The 20208-nt window shown below is 53.1% G+C and overlaps 2 protein-coding genes across 4 annotated transcripts in view; one reads left to right on the forward strand and one right to left on the reverse strand.

Moving 5' to 3' along the window:
- Positions 1-11048, forward strand: POLG (DNA polymerase gamma, catalytic subunit). 2 transcript variants are annotated; one of them, XM_080396197.1, is made up of 23 exons: positions 1-191; positions 591-1197; positions 1509-1704; positions 2157-2324; positions 2617-2763; positions 2974-3053; positions 3529-3711; positions 3851-4008; positions 4185-4308; positions 4379-4603; positions 4719-4839; positions 5032-5103; positions 5180-5338; positions 5590-5750; positions 5869-5922; positions 6022-6139; positions 6597-6732; positions 6835-7081; positions 7174-7296; positions 7600-7771; positions 8026-8234; positions 9277-9437; positions 10214-11048. In XM_080396197.1, exons 1-23 carry the CDS (start codon positions 101-103, stop codon positions 10273-10275), a joined length of 3774 nt encoding a protein of 1257 aa, XP_080252323.1. In that variant the 5' UTR covers positions 1-100; the 3' UTR covers positions 10276-11048. The 2 variants fall into 2 exon arrangements, with proteins under 2 accessions (XP_080252323.1, XP_080252324.1); XM_080396198.1 differs by lacking the exons at positions 9277-9437; positions 10214-11048 and having other exon boundaries at positions 7952-8167.
- The window catches only part of FANCI (FA complementation group I), a 25958-nt gene continuing 15515 nt past the window's right edge, over positions 9766-20208 (reverse strand). The window contains exons 23-37 of one of the 2 annotated variants that reach the window (XM_080396196.1): positions 19921-20100; positions 18429-18592; positions 17948-18024; positions 17367-17483; positions 16597-16648; positions 15867-15994; positions 15665-15733; positions 15452-15539; positions 14967-15148; positions 14289-14345; positions 14149-14208; positions 13358-13441; positions 12207-12302; positions 11553-11678; positions 9766-10721 (exon numbers count right to left, since the gene is read on the reverse strand). In XM_080396196.1, coding sequence (XP_080252322.1) covers positions 10656-10721; positions 11553-11678; positions 12207-12302; positions 13358-13441; positions 14149-14208; positions 14289-14345; positions 14967-15148; positions 15452-15539; positions 15665-15733; positions 15867-15994; positions 16597-16648; positions 17367-17483; positions 17948-18024; positions 18429-18592; positions 19921-20100 — 1546 coding nt within the window. In that variant the 3' untranslated portion in view covers positions 9766-10655. Of the gene's footprint in view, positions 10722-11552; positions 11679-12206; positions 12303-13357; positions 13442-14148; positions 14209-14288; positions 14346-14966; positions 15152-15451; positions 15540-15664; positions 15734-15866; positions 15995-16596; positions 16649-17366; positions 17484-17947; positions 18025-18428; positions 18593-19920; positions 20101-20208 lie in introns of both variants that reach the window. The other variant, XM_080396195.1, reaches the window with a different exon arrangement.

Here is a 20208-nt window from a genome sequence, read left to right on the forward strand (position 1 = left end):
GCCACGCGGCCGCCGCTGCTTCTGGTTTCCCGCGCGGCCTACTGAGCCAACCGCCGGTGGACCGTACCATGACCGCCGGGGGGGGTGGTGGCGGGGCGGGATGGGACGTCAGCGCGGCCGGAAGCTCCCCCGGGCGCCCCTGTTCGGAGCCGCCCCCCGGCCCAGGCCCGGGCTGCGCGCGCCGGCAGCAGGTGGGTGCCCGGGGCGAGTTGTGTGGGGGTGCACGGGGGTGCACGGCTGCCTGCCTTGCACAGCTGCGAGGGTGTGTGTACGTGGCTGCAGGGGTGTTGCACGACTGCGGAGGGTGTTGCACGGCCGCGGGGGGGGTTGTTGCATGGCCGGGGGGGCGTGTTGCACGGCCGCGAGGGGGGCGGGTGTTGCACGGCCGCGAAGGGGGGCGTGTTGCACGGCCGGGGGGGCGGGTGTTGCATGGCCGCGGGGGGGGGGGGATGTTGTACGGCCGCGAAGGGGGGGGCGTTGCACGGCTGCGGGGGGCTTGCACGGCTGGGCAGCCCGGCCTCCCCCGCCGTGCGGTGCCGCGGGCCCCGGCTGTGCCCAGCCCGCCCCACGCTGTTACTCTCTCCGTGCAGCTCCGTGCTGGCAGCGCATCCCGGGGCGGGCAGGGATGAGGCGCTTGCTCTGGAGGAGGCCAGTGGCCACCAAGCCCCAGCGATGCACCTCCAGCTCCTCCGCCAGCCGCCCGCAGCCGGAGAGCCCGAGCCAGGAGCCCGCCGAGGGCCAGCGGCGCGTGAACCCCCTCAACATCCAGATGCTGTCCCGGACCCTCCACGAGCAGATCTTCCGGGGGGCCCAGGTCCACCACTCGGAGGCGGAGATCCAGAGGAGCGTGGAGCACCTGCAGCGCCATGACCTGTGGGGCAAGGAGACCTCCATGCTGCCCGACGTGGACCTGCAGCTGCCCCACATGTACGGGGATAACATCGATGAGCACTTTCGCCTTCTGGCACAGAAGCAGAGCTTGCCCTACCTGGAGGCGGCTCATGAGCTGCTGCAGTGCACGCTGCCCCCCATGCCCGCCCAGTGGGCCTGGCAGCTGGGCTGGACCCGCTACAGCCCCGACGGCCGAGCAGAAGCTGTTGACTTCCCCAAGGAGCGAGCGATGGTGCTGGATGTGGAGGTGTGCGTGGCTGATGGCCACTGCCCGACGCTGGCCGTGGCGGTCTCACCACATGCCTGGTGAGATGCAATGCCAGCAGTGACGCAGGCGGGGGGTCGTGGCAGCGGGGGGACAGCTTTGGGAAGGATGGGGATGCTTCTGAGTGGAGCCTTTTCCAGCAAACCGCTGCTGGCTTGGGGGGAGAACAGCGGAGCTCTAAAGCATGGCTGTGGGATGTGTGTCCTGGTTAGCCAGCACAGTGCTCCCCGGGGTCGATCGCCTCCCTCAGAGGGGCTCCTGCTCGACACCCCATGGCACAGCAGGGGCTTTTGATGCTGGGAACCCATACTTTGATTTTTACAGCTGTGGGGTCCCGCATGTCCCTCTGCAGGTACTCATGGTGCAGCAAGCGGCTGCTGGAGCAGCGGTATTCCTGGTCCAGCCACCTCACCCTGGCCGACCTCATTCCTCTGGAGAGCCCGGCAGGTGCTGGCTGTGCTGGCAAGCAGGACTGGCTGGAGAGAGTGGTGGTGGGACACAACGTGGCCTTCGATCGGGCATTCATCAAGGAGCAGTACCTCATCCAGGTAATCCACAGTGCCATTGCTTCATGCCAGCAGCTGCAGTTTGTTACTCGGATGATAATTTGCATTGGTTCTTCGGGCTCATTTCGGCAGATGCTGTTGTCCACAGAAACACCAGGGCTGTGCTCGCCTTGTCTTGCGGAACAGGTTGAGGTTGGATCCCTTTAGAGGGAGATATTCTTGCAGCCCGTAAGATTGCTGGAGCTTGCAGGGTTGCAGCTGGGGATGTGGCAGTAGCCTTTAAGCAGCTGACAGCCTGTGCTGGGGGTGCTCTTGGCTCTCAAAGGAGGGCTGCCGGGAGGCAAAGCTTTGCCTTGACAAAAGCAGTCTGAGCAGAGGACTTGCAGCTCTGTAACACAGGGCAGTGCTTGCTGGCAGCTACAGGAGATTTGGCAGCACATTTCTCTTCCAGCATGTCCCAAACCATCTCTTTTCTCTCTCTCGGCCTGTCCCAGGGCTCCCGGTTACGTTTCCTGGACACCATGAGCATGCACATGGCCATCTCGGGGCTGACGGGCTTTCAGCGCAGCCTCTGGATGGCTGCCAAGCATGGCAAGAGGAAGGGGCTGCAGGAGGTCAAGCAACACATGAAGAAAACACGCAGCAAGATGGAGGGGCCAGCTGTGAGTAAGGGAGCTGAGCCGCTGCCAGTGGCGTGGGTGGCAGGGGACCATTTGATTCTGTAACAGGACTGCTTGATTCTTTAATGGAACTGTTTGCTCCTGTACTGGGACCACCTGCTGCTCTACTGGCAGAGTAGGAGCTGTTGGAGCAGCTCTGCTGGGTGAAGCTCTCCCAGTACCTTGCAGATGAGGTGGCACTGGTTTAAAATGGGGCAGCAGCATCGTTTACCTCTCCTGATCTCGGCCGTGGCCTGTCCTTGTCCCACGCTGTCTGACCCTGTGTTGTTCGCAGATTACTTCCTGGGACTGGGTGCACGTCAGCAGCATCAACAACCTGGCAGACGTGCACGCGCTGTATGTCGGGGGGGAGCCGCTGGAGAAGGAGGCGCGGCAGCTCTTTGTGAAGGGGACCATGGCCGACGTCAGGAGTCACTTCCAGGTGTGTATGGCCATCCCAGCATCCTGACGGGCAGTGGGAGTGGGGTGGGAGTAGCTGCTGGTGTGGTTTCCATTTTGCTGCCTTTTCTTGCGAGGGCTTCGGGTGTGTGTGGGGCTGTGGTGTCCCCCATCCTCCCGCAGCCCCGGTGCCTTGCCCTGCGCTGGCAGAGGGGTGGCTGCTTTGCCTGCTCTCACCTCCCTCTGCTCCCAGGATCTGATGTCGTACTGTGCCCACGATGTCCAGGCCACCCACGAGGTGTTTCAGGAGCAGCTGCCACTCTTCATGGAGAGGTGAGAGACGCCGAGCTGGCTGGTGTTGGCCAAGGGGGCTGCAAGCTTGGCCAGCAGCAGGGAAGCTCCTGGTCCCTCTGGGGATGGGATGTGGCTCCTCTTGTCCTTAGGCTGGTGGTGGGAAGTTGGGGGGCCCTGAACACCTTTTCAGGAGAGACTTCAGGCAGCACCACCACCACCACCCTGCCCCTGTAGCTGAGAAGGAATAGACAGCACAGTGTGGCTGGAGGAGGCGAGCAGACTTAGAGGCAGATCAGTGATACAACTTAGGGGTTATTGCACAGGGTTTTAGGGCAGCAGTTTTTGTGCAGGGCAGGCAGAAGGTACAGGGATCCTTACGGGTTTAGGGGAAGAGCATCGAGGGTTGAATGAGTCTGGGAAACCATAGGTGAAGATACATTGATGTCGTAGTCTGGTGCTTCTAGGGCAAATCCCCTCCAGTAGACCTCTAATTCCTTGCTGCTTTGGGCTCTAGGTGTCCCCACCCTGTGACGTTTGCAGGGATGCTGGAGATGGGGGTGTCCTACCTGCCAGTCAATGGGAACTGGAAGAGGTACCTGGATGATGCTCAGGGAATCTATGAGGAGCTGCAGAAGGAAATGAAGAAGTCCCTGATGAACCTGGCCAACGATGCCTGCCAGCTGCTACATGAGGACAGGTACCCATGGGCTGGAAGTGCCGGTCCAGCTGCTTGCAGGACAGAGACCAGACACTGGGTGGTCCTTGGGGGTCTGTGGGTGGGTTCTGGGGATGGGAGCACATCACAAAGCTGTGGTGTGACAACAGTGTATTGGTAGGTACAAGGATGACCCTTGGCTCTGGGATCTTGAGTGGGACACGCAGGAGTTTAAGCAGAAGAAGAATCCGAAGAAGAAGAAGAAGGATCAGGATGGGAACAGCAAAGCCCCCCTGGCAGCGACAGGCACAGATGGGTCCACGCAGGAGTGGCAGGAAGGTGAGTGCAGCTGGTCCCCAGGGATGAGGGATGCTTGAGGGATGCCCTCCCGTGGGCACCCAGGTGAAGGGATGTGCTGGCAGGGTGAAGCATCTCTGACCTGTGTCCCTCTGCTGGGGCATACAGTGGGGTGGCACGGAGGGCTCTTTGACAGCCCATCTTCCTTGCCTCACCAGATCCTGGTCCCCCCAGCGAGGATGAGGAGCTGAAAGCCCCAGCAAGCCAGGTCTGCTTGGAGCATCTGAAGGAGACGGTCGCGCTGCAGCCCAAGAGACTCCAGCACCTGCCAGGCCATCCGGGGTGAGTTGGGAACCCTGGGTGTCCCCAGGGCTTGCCCTGCCCTCTCTAACCCGTCCCTGCTGCTCCCCAGCTGGTACCGCAAGCTGTGCCCGCGCCTGGAGGAGTCAGGGTGGGTGCCAGGACCCAGCCTCATCAGCCTGCAGATGAGGGTGACCCCAAAGCTGATGCGCCTGGCCTGGGATGGCTTCCCCCTTCATTACTCAGAGAAGCATGGCTGGGGCTACCTGGTGCCAGGGCGGCAGGACAATTTGCTGGCAGCCTCCTCGGAGACAGAGGGCTCCCCCTGCCCACACAGGTGAGAGGAATATAGTGGGGTGCCCCACTGGGGGCTGCCCCGCGGTGGGGTTTGGGAGCTCCCTGGGACCTTGCCCAGGTGGTGACACACAGAGCCCTCTCCTCTCCCCTGCCAGGGTGATCGAGTACCTGTACAGGCAGCACTGCCTGGAGAAAGGCAAGGAGCAGCCCCCAGTGCCGGAGGCTGCTGTGGAGGACGAGCTGCTGGTGATGGACAGCAGCACAATGTGGCAGAAGGTGAAGAAAGGGATGGAGGGTCTCTCGGTGGGAGAGAGAGATATGGGCTGCACTTCTTCCCATGTGCATGTGAAAACCAGCCCCATGTGTGGCTCCAGGGGCTGGAAGTAAGAAATTTCCTGTAATAAGTGTTAAAGCGCTGGAGAATTAGCGTTTGACCTTGGCTTCCTCCGCTGTCCCTCTCTGCTGCAGGTGGAGGAGCTAGGCCAGCTGGAGGGGGACGTGGAGGACAAAATAGGCAGAGCAGAGCCGAGCCTGGCACAGGTAAAAGGGGTTTCCTGCGGGATGGAGTGGTGGGTTGGTCACTCTTCCCGTAACTTCCCTCTCCCACCATGCCCAGGGTGTTCCTGGCATCACCTCACATGGCTGGTCACAAGAAGGGATGGAGGAGCTGCATAAGCTGCCAGAAGTGAGGAGCCAGCCCTCCTACCACCACGGCAATGGTCCCTACAATGATGTCAACATCCCTGGGTGCTGGTTCTTCAAGCTGCCCCACAAGGCGAGTTGGGTGCTCCTGGGGCTCTTCCTGAGGGCTTCCCAGTCACCCTGCATCCCAGCTCCCCTGGTCCTGCTGCACAGCTGTGTTACCTTGCCTGTCACCCGAGTGCTGCAGCACTCCTGGGACCCCTGGGATCTTGTTCCATGGGACCGGGTGGTGGAGATGCATTACTAGCTGGGGCAGGAGGCACAGAGCTTTACTGGTATTTAGTGGTGGCACACTGAGCTCTGGCACCTCTTTTGCTGCTAAAGGACGGGAACGATAACAATGTGGGAAGCCCTTTTGCCAAGGATTTCCTGCCTCAGATGGAGGATGGCACCCTGCGGGCTGCCGTGGGCCGCACCCACGGGACCAGAGCCCTTGAGATTAACAAAATGATCTCATTTTGGAGGAATGCTCACAAGCGGATCAGGTGAGCAGCTGCTTTCAGCTGAATCGTGACATCCTGCAGGTAGAGGCTGCGTTGCAGCTGGGGGAGGTTGTGCAGATGTTGGGGGCTCAGCATCTCACCTGCTGCATGTTCCCCCCAGTTCCCAGATGGTGGTGTGGCTGAAGAAGGGGGAGCTGCCTCGTGTGGTGACCAGGTATGGCGGGGAATGGCCCCAGCTGGGACTGTGGTCCCCTCTGTGCCGCACCGGGAGGGCTCTCGCAGGATGATGCTCTCACGCTCACCTCTGTCCCAGGCACCCTGACTACAATGAGGAGGATGATTACGGAGCCATCCTGCCGCAGGTGGTGACCGCAGGCACCATCACCCGGCGGGCGGTGGAGCCCACATGGCTGACGGCCAGCAACGCCCGGGTATGGCCACCCTTGGGTCCCTGTGGGGGTGTTTGGGGGCACCCTCTGTGTGCTTTGGACTTGTGGGAGCAGGCTGGGTTGGAAGTAGGAGTTGAGGCTGGGTGCTGGGTTTGAGGGGGCAGGGCTGGTGCTGGGGCCCTTCTCTTGCTGATGTGCTTGGGAGAAGGGAAGGAGTCAGCAGAGGCTCCTGAGCTTCAAAATTTGGTGAAAGGAGAAAACGCGGAAGCACTGGTTTCTGACCTTCCCTAAGCTCCCCATCTTCCACGCTGGAGGAGCCCAGGGGGCGTAACCAAGTGGGTGATGCCCCATGTATACGTTAAACCTGGTTTTGACTTTCGGAGCAAAATTTAGGGGCATAGGGAGCGCCATGCTGGCAAGCCACAGCTGCGGGAGGAAGGCTGCTCCTCTGCCGCTGAAGAGGTGAGGCGCGGGCTGAGCTGGGCGTTGTGTCCCACAGGCTGACCGGGTGGGCAGTGAGCTGAAAGCCATGGTCCAGGTTCCACCCGGCTACTCCCTGGTGGGCGCGGATGTGGATTCCCAGGAGCTCTGGATAGCTGCTGTCCTTGGCGAGGCGCACTTTGCTGGCATGCACGGTGAGCTGGGGCTGTGCTGCGGGGGAATGGCTTTAGTGGGTAGAGGGGTGATCCCCTGAGCCTGGTCCTGTTTGGTGTCTGACCCCTGATGCTCTCCCGCAGGCTGTACGGCCTTCGGCTGGATGACTCTGCAGGGGAAGAAGAGCAACGCGACAGACCTGCACAGCAAGACGGCCACCACGGTGGGCATCAGCCGGGAGCACGCCAAAATCTTCAACTACGGGCGCATCTACGGGGCTGGGCAGCCCTTCGCTGAGCGGCTGCTGATGCAGTTCAACCATCGGCTGACACAGGAGCAGGCTCGTGAGAAGGCTCAGCGGATGTATGCGGTCACCAAGGGTGTCCGGAGGTAGGCGGTGCCTGGGGAGGTGGAGGGTGAGCGGGGACAGGGATGGTGGCAGTGTCCCACGGGACCTTGGCATGGGTCACTCTCCCCTCCAGGTTTCATCTCTCTGAGGAGGGAGAGTGGCTGGTGAGGGAGCTGGACCTGACTGTGGACAGGGCGGAGGATGGATCAGTGTCAGCCCAGGATGTCCAGCAGCTCCAGAGAGAAGCCATGAAATGGTGAGATGCTCCAACCCCGCATGTCTCTGTTGGCATCAGGATGTGAGGTGGAGGGAGCTGCAGCCCCACATGCAGTGGGCAGAGAAGGGAGATGGGGCTGGGTAGTTCAGTCCCTTCCAGCTCCCCCAGGGCTGAGTAGGTTTGATCTGGGGGCTCTTGGTCTCTCCCAGTGAGCAGTTACCAGTAGAAGGCTACAGGGGCTCATCCAGCTGCCCCAAAACCAGGAGAGGGTGTTTGAGATTCTCAAACGGGGCCAGCAGCCTCCTCCCCCACTTCTAGCAAACCTCCCCTCTGCCCCACCAGCTCCCGGAGGAAGAAGAAGTGGAACGTGGTGGAGCACCGTGTGTGGTCTGGAGGCACTGAGTCTGAGATGTTCAACAAGCTGGAGAGCATCGCCTTATCCCCCTCCCCACAGACACCGGTGCTGGGCTGCCACATCAGCAGGGCCCTGGAGCCCGCCGTGGCCAAGGGGGAGGTAAGGACATGGCTCTGTGCTGCTGCGCTTGTCTTCTCCAAAACGGCAACCCCATGTTCAGCCCTTATAGGCTGGAGACCCAGTAGGCTCTTGGAGCCATGCAAGAAGCCCGTTGCCCCTTTTCTTGATCTGCATGCCATCAAGAAAACCCAACCGCCCTGAGCGTAACACTTCTTCCAGGAGCTCTCCTGTCCTGGGACCAGGCCCTGGACCCCAGTGCTCTCTCAGCGTCCGTCCGTGTTTCCTTTCCCCAGTTTCTGACCAGCAGAGTGAACTGGGTGGTGCAGAGCTCGGCCGTTGACTATCTGCACCTCATGCTCGTTGCCATGAAGTGGCTCTTCGAGGAGTTTGACATCAATGGGCGCTTCTGCATCAGCATCCACGATGAGGTGCGCTACCTGGTCCAGCAGCAAGATCGTTACCGGGCAGCCCTGGCCCTGCAGATCACCAACCTCCTCACACGGTGAGATGTGACTCCTGGGGACAAACACCAGTGCCTCTGGGGTGGGACAGGGCAGGCTCAAGGGACTAGGGTGACAGCAGAGGCGTTAGCTTTGCCCGCAGCAGGCTGGTGCAGAGCCGTTTTCTGCTCAAGGGCAGTTGGCAATGCTGGAGGTTGCAGTTCCTTCAGGTGTGACCCGGGTGGCTATAAATGGAGCTGGGCTTGGGCTTCCAGGGATAATGTGCTGGCAAGAGGGGGATCTCATCAGCTTTTGGCTCCTGCAGCGCTGGTCCCAATTGTTCAGCTCTGCTGAGATGCCAGCGCGTTGCGTCCTGCTCCCTTCGGGTCTGCAGCCGTGGCATGGCAGCAGCCCTTGGGCTCGATGGAGCAGCCGGGAGCCTGCAACTGTCCCCATCCCTTGTCTCCCCCCGCCCTCAGGGGACAGCAAAGGGGCATGGCTCCTGCTGCTGCGAGCACCAGCGCAGCTGCCCCTCCCGCAGCAGGGGCTGTTCTTGCTGCTTCCCTGCCCCAGCAAAGTGAAGCTCAGCCTAGAAAGCTCCTGACTTCACGGGGTCCCTTCACTCCGGCTGTGGCACAGCCAGCTTTGCCAGGTCCCCTTCCCGCACTGTGGGGCGTTCGGTTATCTGGGAGCCGGCTGAAGTGGAGGTTTTCTGCTGCGCTGAGGCAGGGATACAGCAAACAGCCTCTCTGTGCTGGTTTGTGGCTTTGTGCCGGCTCCTGCAAGCACAGGGCTTCCTGCTGGGAAAATCCAGCACCTGCTCTGCCATTAGCCAGCTGCGAGGGGCTGGGTTCTTCCTTTCTTCCGAGGAGGCTCAGTGTACCCGTACGCTGTTCCTCCCACATCCACTTTGGCAATACCTGACCCTTGTGCCACGTGGTACTTAAAAAGCACCTTGTCTCCCAGCTGCTGAGTGACGTGGGTGCGAGGTGACCTGTCACCGATGGCTGGCCAGTGCTTTGTGAGGCTGCGGCTGATCACACCCAGGTGTGACAAGGCTAAGGGTGATGTAGCACCTTCCCACCTGGTCTTTCGTTCTTCCAGGTGCATGTTTGCCTACAAACTCGGCCTCCAGGATCTGCCGCAGTCGGTGGCTTTCTTCAGCGCAGTGGATGTTGACCAGTGCTTAAGGAAAGAGGTGACCATGAACTGCGTGACGCCATCAAACCCAACCGGGATGGAGAAGAAGTACGGCATCCCTCAAGGTGAGCGATGCCGGCGCGAGCTAACCCCGCCGCAATCCCCGCTGCACAGGGCTCCCCAGCTTAGGTGGAACATGTGGCCTGAGCAGTCGTTCCCCGAGGGCAGAGGTACCTCGAGAGCCCCTTCCTTCTGACCCATCGCAGCCGCTCCCCTGGTGCCAGCCCCTCTCTACCCTCTTCCCTTTCTTGATCCTCTGAGTTTGTGCTGCAGCTTCCACATACCTGAGTGACGAGCTGGGCCTGGCTCGGTTACCCCCCCGCACCTTTGCTTTGAGCCCTCCTGTGCACCAGGTCGCATTGCTGCCTTTCCGAAATGAGGCACCTCAACAACTTTGTATATATTGCCCACCCTTAGGGAACTTTTATTAGGAGGTTACAGACAAAGGGTGCTTTTAGAAACAGGACTTTTGTTCTGCGGGCAAAAAAGGCACTTCTGTTTTCACCAAGAACAAGGCAAATTAAACAAGTGCATTGCATCAAGGTCAGCAAAAACACAACAGCAAAACCAGCCTCGCCCCAGGAAGCTGTTGCCTCTCTGCTTCTCAGGAGCTGCCCCCAGCAGGCAGCTTCGACTCCAAGGCAGAACAGCTCCTGTTTCCAGCTTCCTACTGGTGCTGGCTGTTGTGTTCACACCACTGCACAAAGCAGAACTTTGAATAAATTTAGGGCTTTTTGTGCTATGCGCTCTGAACTAAAGCAAATCATGACCGTCACTCTCTTATGTTACGCAGTCTCTGTACTGCAGAATGCAGGGAACTGATTGTCCCATTGTCTTCCAGGAGAAGCTCTGGATATATACCAGCTAATTGAAATAACCAAAGGTTCACTGGAGAAGAAATAATGACGCTAGAGTGCCAGAATGACAATTGTCCAGATTGCGTGCCAGGGCCTGGCTGTCCTTTCAGAAGGTGATATTTTGGCAAGGACTGATCCCGGTCACTCAGTTTCCTTTTTGCTGTAAGAAGGGATGTTGGTGGGGAAGAAGATTTTGATAGCAGCACCTTCGAAGAGCAGAGGTGCTTCTGAGGGCAGCAGCCAGCTGTAAAACCCAAGACGGGGCCAGAAGCGCTGCTTGCGCACCCGTGGGCACAAAGGAGGAAGTCATACGAGTACTTGGCAAGAGAAACAACCAGCCATCAGCTCTGTACACGCAGTTGTCCCAAGACCAAGGCGAGTCTGCCACAGGCGCTGTGGGAGGAGGCGGCAGCAGCAACCCCAGCTTTACTTTTTTCGCTGTCTCTTCTTTTTGGGTTCCTGGTTCTCATCTGTCTGCTCCGCTGTGCTGCTCTGGAGGGGGTGGGAGACAGCAGCAGTACACAGTGTGATTGGTTTTGTGTGATTAGTCTAAGCAATGTTTACGTAAAGCAAGAAACCAGATGTACAGAACAGGATTTGACTCTCTTCCTCCCTAACAAAATGACCTGACTATGCAACTCATCTCACCCACTGAGACTTTCCCTATAGAACCCCCACCCCAATTAATACTGGAACTTAGACCACAGATTATCAATGGCACAGGAGAGGGACCGTTTGTGCTGGGGTTTGGGTTGTTGAAACACTCAGGAAAATATGGACAGAAGCACCAATAAAAACCTGGACAATCAGCAAAGTAAATTGTTTATTTTTTTTATCCAGCACAGGTTGCGCTACTTTCGCCAGCACTATCTGGTAGAGGAGGTGGGTCTGAGGAGAATTATACCCTGCAGAGTTTGCTCTGCCAGGTGTTGATTTACAAAAGTCAGCCTGGATGCAAAACCACTTTCCATGGTGCAAAACACCACCACGCTGCAAAGGTCTGGTCCCGGCAAGCCAGTAGGTCCTCAGAGGTAACGCTGATAGACCACTCTGCTTGCTAAGGCAAACAACAAGGTGTTAAGAGCAGTCTCACTTCCCTAAGACCAGAGATACAGACAACTGGTGCATGGAAATAGAGGTTACTCAAGGCAGGCGGGTGTTAGCCAGACTAACTGTTTACTCCTTTGTATCAGGTTAGGTGTTAGACCTAATCCAGGGAAGACAAACTGTCCTAACTTCACATATGCCTGCACAGCTCACAAACACAGCTGGCCTCAGAAGAGGAGGAAATCTATCAGTAAAAGCAGCTAAATGAGTTCTAACCTGGTCGTTGTCTGGCTCGTTTTCAGCATCCCTTGTGTTACGCTCTCGTAACGCGCTGTCTAGCATGGATGCGTTGATGCGGAAGTCCCGGGAGGTGCTTAGCTTCATGTATTGCATCAAGTTCACCTGCAGCAACCAGCGGGAGAGGACGTTATGCTATTAGCATCTTAGTTTTCTACACTGCCTAGTCCTTTGCACAGCACTGGAACAGAACCCATCACAGTAATAATGCAGGACTGAAGCAAAAGGTAGGTGACAAAGCACCTGCCTCCACACAATCCAGTGGCCCATTTTTGTTTTCCTAAAAGCCAAGTGATTGCCCGTGTCTCTCACTCTCATGATGTACCTCATCATGGTACATGTCTCTAGGCAGCTGGCGTTAAGTGGGCAAGTTTTTGCTCAGCCAGAAACCACATGATGTTAGGTCACCAGCAGTACTGCCATTGGCACCTGCTGGCATCAGCATGGCAGTAATTCAGTAGTGTTGGGCCACGAGCTTGGGCAAAGGCTGACAGAGGTGCAAGGTCCTTACACCTTCTTAATCTGAGCATTAACAGAAACTTTGAAAGGTGGACCAGCAATAGCCCCCCACCATGCCATTGATCCCACTGTTCCACTGAGTTTAGGTCACAGAAGAGCTCTGCTTTATGTTACCTTTGATTTCTTGGAGAGATGGATAAGGAACTTCTCATACTGCTCTATTGCAAAAATCAGGTTTGGGATTGGCTTGGTGTCCCGAAGCACCTTAGCCTGGAACGCAGAAGGAAGTGTGACAGAGCAGATTTGGAAGTGAACAATGACACTGTAGCATGACATGAAGACCACAACACTCCCAGTTTAGAAAAGTGTCTTCAGTAGCCTTGCTCCATACCAGTCCTGTCCCAGCAAGCCCTGCCAGTGTTGTTACTGGTTCTAAAATTGGCTCTCACGATGGTTCTGCAGCAAGGCTCTCCCATCTATTCTTTTGTACCTTGCCTGCAGTCCGCAGCCCTGATATGCCTGACAGCCATCAGGGCAAGAGTTCTCTGCTCCAGCTCTGCAAAGGCGTCACAAGCATATACCTTCCATGCAATGAGCACGTTGATGTTTCACCATATTTTTGTCCTGTTTATTTACCACCACTAATGTTTGTTTCCCATGGCGACAGTGGTAAAAAAAAGTACATGCAGCATTTCAGCCCATTTCTACACACTCAGGAAATTACTGGGAAGATCATGCTTGTGGCTTTTAAACCCTTAAGATCACAGGAATGTCTGGGACAACTGATGAGACAGAGGAAACGCTGGCTGGGAGCACAAAGGACGTAAAAGACCCGGAACCTACCAGCTGGCTCAATTGTTCCCAACCAAATCATCCAGTTATTCTCAACTGCCTTGCTTTAGCAGAATCCACTACTTCATCTTTAAATGTACTAAGAAAATTAAGAAACACTGAAACAGAGTGCACTATTGGTTCCAGTAAGTTAGCCCGTTTCTGTAATTTCATAGCTTACCCCAAATGATAAAATACCAGGCAAGACAGACTATCCAGACTTGACCTTTGTTTCATGTCTGTGAGCTTTTAGGCTGCATTTAGCGAAGGTGGCATTTTTCTTGGCTTTTTCTGGTTGTTTTTTATTTGTTTGTTTGAGGTTTTTTATACTTCTCTCTGAAGTTAAGGCAGATTAAATTTGATTTTTACTTAAGGGCCCAAATGACAATTTGTCATTGGTGATTTGTAAGAAGCCACCAGGTAACACAAGCCTTGAGGTATGATCCCAAGTTCAAATACAGCCCATATTCTAATAGAGAGCGAGTCAATCTTACCATGACTGTGGAGATTGCAGCAGCTTCATCCTCTTTCTTCCTTTTCTTCTCTTCTGCAAAGCTTAAGCTCTCACTGTGGATGTTCTGGAGGAGGATGCCAAAAGATGTGGTATTAGAGGATAAGCAGGGAAGAAAAGCCAGAGAAGTCTTTGCTCTGGCCAGCTAACAGCATTACCAGCTAGATGACAGAAAGGTAGTGATACAAGAAGGATGGAACTGGAAGTAATCTCAAAAAAAGAAGGAAAATAAAATGAACGTCATAATTTATACATTCAGAAATGTGTGAGAAGTCGCCAGGAATGCTAGCTCTGCACACCCCTCCACCCTCCCCAATATGCTACCCCTCTTGTCCAGTTCTTGTGGTCCTCACTCCAGCATCCGATTCCTCTCCAAGCAGCTAAATCCCCATCTCTGGCACTGCAGTCTTTGGCACCCACATTATTTTACACTGTGGTGACTGCAGTGTTGTTGACCTTTATTTGCCATTGTGGTTAACAGCAGTACTAATGTCATCCAAAAAAACGCCACATGAACAGAGGGGGGAAAAAAACCCAACTAAAAAACAGCTCCTCAAACACTCTTCCTTCCCTGCTCAAGCAGAAAGCAGCATGCTCGGTCCCAATGGTGCTCAAATGTCTTATGCTATTATTTGACATGGTAAAGCTTGAACGGTAGGAAACTCAAGTCATGTCAAGAGGATTAATAATCCCCAAAGGTGCCCATATCCTGCAGTTGATAACAGCACTCAGCTTCAGATTGACTGTGATTTTGCCAGTTAATGTAGGCCTTACCTGTACATAAGTAATGAATGAGTAACACTGTGGGGTCAAATGGGAACCTGAGAGCTTCACCTGCGAAGAAGCAGAGAGGTTGGTGTTACTCCTAACTTAAGGCAATGAGCCATTCCCTCCAGCAATTTGCTCACACTCACCAGTTTTTCCAGCCTTCCGGGAATCGTATTGGAGGTACTGCGACAAGCTTGGATATACTGCAAGGAAAACATGACAGAGTCTCTTCTAGGTACACTGTTCCCATCCTGCAACATGTACTTCCAGGCAGGGCTCAAAGCAGCTTATCCAATGGCACAGTGGCAAGGGCAGAATTTGCGAGAATTATCCTCCCCAGTGGCCTGCTACATCCCAGATGCCATGTCTGCATTCCTAGAGCTGAGAGCCCTCTGGGGTATTCACCACCTTGTCTAAAACGAGCTCCCAGTGGCCAGGTCTGATGCTTCAAGCCTTAGATAGGAATGAGTGGCTAGGGCAGGATTGCGGAGCACTGTGAGAACCCTGCTAGTGTTGTCCATCATGGCACACTGCTGCATACAGGGGAACCGACAAGGTACACTTGAAAGAGCCAGTCCAAGACACGCACAGCCAAATTCAGCTGGAGAGCAGCTTTCCTTTACCTCCACTGGCACAACTATCACTGCTCAGAAAGGTCACAAAATTGAGGGCACGAAAGCTAAAGGAATGACTCAACTCCTGCAAGAGATCAACAGCCAGTCCTGAGCATAGCTGCTGCCAGGGGTCACTGTGAGCTTGCTGTAGCAGATGGGGGAAAAGTTTTTAGATCCTAGCCAGTCCCCTGTCAGCACAGCAGCACTCACATGTTTGATGAGGGAGGTGAGAATTGCGTATGTCTTGCTGAGGCTTCTCAGCAGCGTGTCCACACAGCTCCCTGCAGGGAGTGCTGTCTGTACCAGCTCATGATAAACTGTCAGCAGAGTTCCCAGCTGCAGAATTACACCTTTCTCCAGAGCCTGAGTTTGGTTTGATGCTTGAGAAGAGTCTTCTAGAAGAGATTAATACCTGGTGAATGTATGTCTAATTAATCCAATTATGCAGGTAGGAGGCACAAAAGACCACCTTTGTCTGGTGCACAAAGCACCAGCATGGCACAGGGAAAATAATCGCTGGAGGGATTTTGTGACAACACGCTCTGTCTTACATTGTTTGCGTGGAACCAGCTCAAGGGAGGGTTTAACCTGCCCTCAGATGATGCTACCCCAAAATCCCAAAAGATCTTTTTGCTCTCTGTCTTCATCTGTTTTTGACAAAGGTGTAACAGTAAGAAGTGGACCACTTTTATTACCTGATGTGTCTGATCCCAGACTGGTGAGTTTCTTGATAAGCCAATCCACCTCTTCAAGGACCTTATCCGCCTGACTCAGAACCAGCAGCTAAGACAGAAATATCAATAACAAAAGAGGTCTTTGGAGTTTGGCAGAACAGGAACCTACAAGCCACTCGTGGCAGAGTAGCCCTGGACACTACAGGTTTTTCCATACACAATATTTTGACTCACACAGACAGTAGGGGCTGCAGTCTTGGCATTCACTATGGCAAAATGGGACTGACTCTCCACTTCTATGTCCTGGTCAGAGGAGAGAAAACAAATTCTGATGAGTAAAACTTCAGCTGCTGTCACATAGTTTGTGCTGGAGATGTGCTCAGTTCTGCCCTGACAGCACTAAATGATGAAGAATTAGGCTGCTTCTGCATCATACCTGATCTATGTCTCCCAGGCAAGCATGGATGTCTTGCGCGAGTTCACGCAGCAGACTGACAGGACTCTTGTATAGAACATGGAGACTGAAGAGCAGAGACAGCAAACCCTTACAGCAAGCGATATCCTCTGTGGGGAAGGGAAAAGAAAACAACACATTACTAGGTGCACAGCTCCCCTAGCTATTTAGGAACATCAGACATCCAGTGAGGGAAAGACTCAGATTCAATACAGATTTAACAGGCTGCATTCCCAGAAATGATACACAGTAGGTGAAAATCCTATCAAAATACCACAGCCACAAAAGCTGAGTTTACAACATCGGGCATCCCATATAATACTGCAAGAGGAAGTATGGCTCACTGGAGCCCTCAGCTCATAGAAAAATGATGACCAGAAGCACTGAGGAAGCGCAATACAAACTCTTCCCACAGTGCTCTCTTTCCAGAGTGTAAATCCAGATCTGAGCAACAGATGTGCTAAATAACAAGGGAGAAAAGTCAAGTAAGTAAGTGGCTTCTCTTTCTTCAGCAACACTAATATTTAGAGAGATGAAGTTTCTTCCCTAATACTTGTGCTAATAACCACAGTGTCATGGCATTCTGCCACAGAACAGGGCCTGGTATCTGTAACGAAAAGGTAAAACCAGGACAGACAAGAGCAGAGCATCTCAGAGTCTAATATCAGACCTGACACACCACATCTAAACATGCTCCCCAGAGCTTACTTACCGAGAGCATTTTCTTTGCAAACTTTGGCTGTCCAAGTCAGGAATTGAAGGAACTGTATAAGGGGAGAAAAGATATCATGGTTTTGAAACAGAATTTGAAGCACAAAACTAATAATAAAAATAAATAAAATTCAAGACAATGAATCACAGCAAAGGAAGATGGGCAGAGTCCCCTTCTGGCAGAAAGGCACCCAGCCATGCTCTGCGAAGTTCCACAAGGGACACTTAACTTACTAAGAAGTGAAAAGCTGAGATCCAGGACAGGGGAACGCCTATACATTCCCTTGGACAGAATAACAGCTCCATTTAATTTAAGGTAAATGATGACTCCAGACTTCTGGCACACTCTTAGTGCAGTCCCTAGCTTGTAAAATCGGGGCAGTTGAGAAAATGCCTCCTTGCACGGAAGGAATTAGGCACTCAGCTAGTTTGGGCTGGTCACGAGTCTGCTGGCTTTTTTTGCCTCTACTCCCATGTGGAAGCCATACCATAGCTCAGGTGAACAAGTCATTCAGACTCCAGGTGCCCTAAGGCAGGCCAGAATGTGCAGAAGTAGGGTGCAAAGACAACTTGTTCTTAACTGTCCTTGCGGGTGTGTGACAGAAGAATGCTTGACAATGTAACAAACCTGTCCCTTTGACATGGTGTGGTCTGCAGAAGGCAGAACATGCACACATGTCAGAGGCCTCAGATGTCAACCGAATCTGGTAATCTTCCCACACCTATGGCCATGACACCCATTCCTGCCACTCCATAAAGGTCATGAAGTACCTGCTGAGAAGCCGGATCCAGGAGTTTGGACAAAGTGGAGAGAACTGTGATGAGTGACTGTGCTTCCTTGGAGTTAAAGTCATCTTCAGGACTGCTGAACTGGTTCACCAGGGACCTCTGATCATGAGAAGGAAAGACAGAGTCCCTGAGCATGCATGCTTGTTGCAGGGCCATTTTAAGAAGCAAATAACTACAAGCTGCAGCAGATAAAGGAATTGGCAACAAGGAGAATGACAAAGAATACAAAAAGGGGACTTTTCTAAAAAGCAAATGCTGGGTTTTGTGATGAGTGCTTACACAGAAGCCCAGGTATGTGCCTTTCATAATACTCGGGTACGTTTATGCCGCACTGGAGGACCGTATAGCTCTGTAAATACATGCACACTTTGATCCAGTTCTGCACAGCACCCTGAAAGAGCTTTCCTTAGGGATCAGAAACTTTTCTGAACTGTCAGTTCACTGATTCAGTGTCACAGCTGCTACCACATACTCATGCTGTGGTCAAGCAACAGAGAGCTAGCAGCATTTTCTGCCAGAATTACCAGCGCTTTGGAACACTTGCAGCACACAGTGGTACCTACCTGAAACTGTCGGATCTGGAAGGCAGCTTTCTCTGTGACATTAATATCCGTTTCTTCTGCGTCACCATCAGTAATATCTGGCAGAGACAGAGAGGTGCAGAAAAAAGCTAAATGCCAAGAGCAGAATACAGGATTTATTTCCAAAAGTGGGAAAGATTGCAACTGCTCACAGCTAGAGGAGGAATACAGAGTGCAAAACCATGGTGAGCACAAAAATCCGTTAAAAGGCAAACTTCAAATAGACAAATGCTATACCCTCTGCTGACAGACTGAGGGGTCTATAAAAGCAGGTAAAGGTAACTCTGAAACTTGCCTCGGGTGTGCAAATCAATGCTGTTAAGCCCACCTTGTTACTGAGAAACAAGGACCAGACCCCCACCTCTCCCTAGTTATGGATAGAGGGCACCGGGTCCATAACCGCGCCCATGTGGACAGGAACATGAAGGCTAGGAACCAGACCAGAATTGTACCGTGTGCCTACCCAGTGCTTGTAGAAACTGGGGGATCCTGGCAGTGTACAGCTGCTGCACTGTGTTGAAGATCCGCAGCAAACCTTCCAAGCACAGAAGTGAAATGCTTTTGCCCTTCTTCTTCCCTGGTTCTTCAAAAACAGTAGGAATTGTAGTGTACTTCCAAAGCAGAACCCTATGGGATGGGAGATAAGTTAACATCACATGCTCCAGTTAAGCTGGCTGCACAGTGCAAGAACTAGAACAGGGCTAATCACAGATTCTACTCTTAGGATTGTATTTTTAATGTAACTAAATTGGAAGGGTTTTTCCTATAGGAAAGTGGAGGGAGAAAAGATTTATTTTTAAGAAGATTTTGTTTCCGTGTCAGCAAAACAGCTACTGCATTCTTCCTGCACAGCTAAATAATTTAATTCTTTCCAGGTGCCAAGGGACCTTCCAATCCCATTTCAAGTCTGTCTTTATACACTCTTTTCTTCCACCCGGCTTTCCTTTTGTCTCAGACTACCCAAACACTGACCACTGGTGTCAAATCCGTCAGTGACAAAAACAGCTTTTATTTTGGCAGTTTGAATCTGTGAAATGTCAGATTATCACTATAGAGCTTTACATAAATAAAATCAGAAAGGTAAAGGCAGGCAAAGCAAAGTGAAAAGCTTTGAAGAAAGCAAAATTGTTTGGCCCAAAAGAGACACTTCTATTTGTAGGCAAACATCTTTCTCCTGCTCCCCTAAGCCCACTCCTTCCCTTTTTTGTTCCCTCTCCTTTCTTCTCATTAGTTCTGTCGCCTGCACAGATGATCTTATTCTACTTCAGTGTCCAATCACGCAAAACATGTAGCTCACATGTAGTCCTAATGACTGCAACAAAAATAGCCACTATTATTTGGGGCGAGACACAAAACAGGCATTATTCATGGCAGGGGTAATTTGCATTTTGTGCTCTCTACTGACTGGGATCTGAAAAGACCCCATGCAGATATGACCTAGATCCCAAAATACATTTACGTGGTTAACATTCTTGGATTTCCAAAGAATTAGATGCATGAATGTCTTCAAGCATCTTGCAAAAGTCCTAAACAAACGTTTTCTAAGGCTTGTTTCCCTCTTATCTGTTTTGTACTGTAGCTAGAAGTGAATTTTAACTTCATTGCATCCCAGAGGCCTCAAGAATCCAGCCTGTAACTATCCTACCTCCTCTGTGACAATAAGCGATGAACCAAAAGTCAGAAAGAGGCTGAAAATGAGAGTTTGATGGTGTTTGATTCTTCCAGGCCAAGTACCATTATTAGAGCTGTATCACTCACTCCGGCACAGAAACTGTAGTGCCTCCACTTGATTTCTCAGGAGCAAAGAAAGGCAATGATCTCAACCCGGTAATAATAACTGTTTGGAACAGTTATAGACAGCATTCTTCTTTCAAAACCCTAGCTGAGAATCCAAAATCCCCAAAATGCATTGCTGCTTTTTAGGGCTGATGTCTTCACGTGCCACAGTGACCCACCGTGTGATTTTGCAGAGGTTCTGAAAAATCTTCTCAGGATTTTGTCCATCTGGTCCATCAGTTTGTCCTGTCTCCTCCAGCTGCTGCACCTTCTGCAGAGCTACACTGACAGCATAGCGCAGGAACTCTGTGCTGGAGCGCAGAACTGCCAGGCTCTCCTCATGGCTTTGGGCATTGTCCCTGAAGAATCAAGAGCACTGTCACAGAATTAAGGATGCACTGATAAAATGCAGCGATGGCCTATAAGATTCAAAATCTAAATACACATTTACAACTAAAATAATTACC

Source organism: Falco punctatus, assembly GCF_963210335.1.
Source record: "Falco punctatus genome assembly, chromosome: 7".
NCBI classification, from domain to species: Eukaryota; Metazoa; Chordata; class Aves; order Falconiformes; family Falconidae; genus Falco; species Falco punctatus.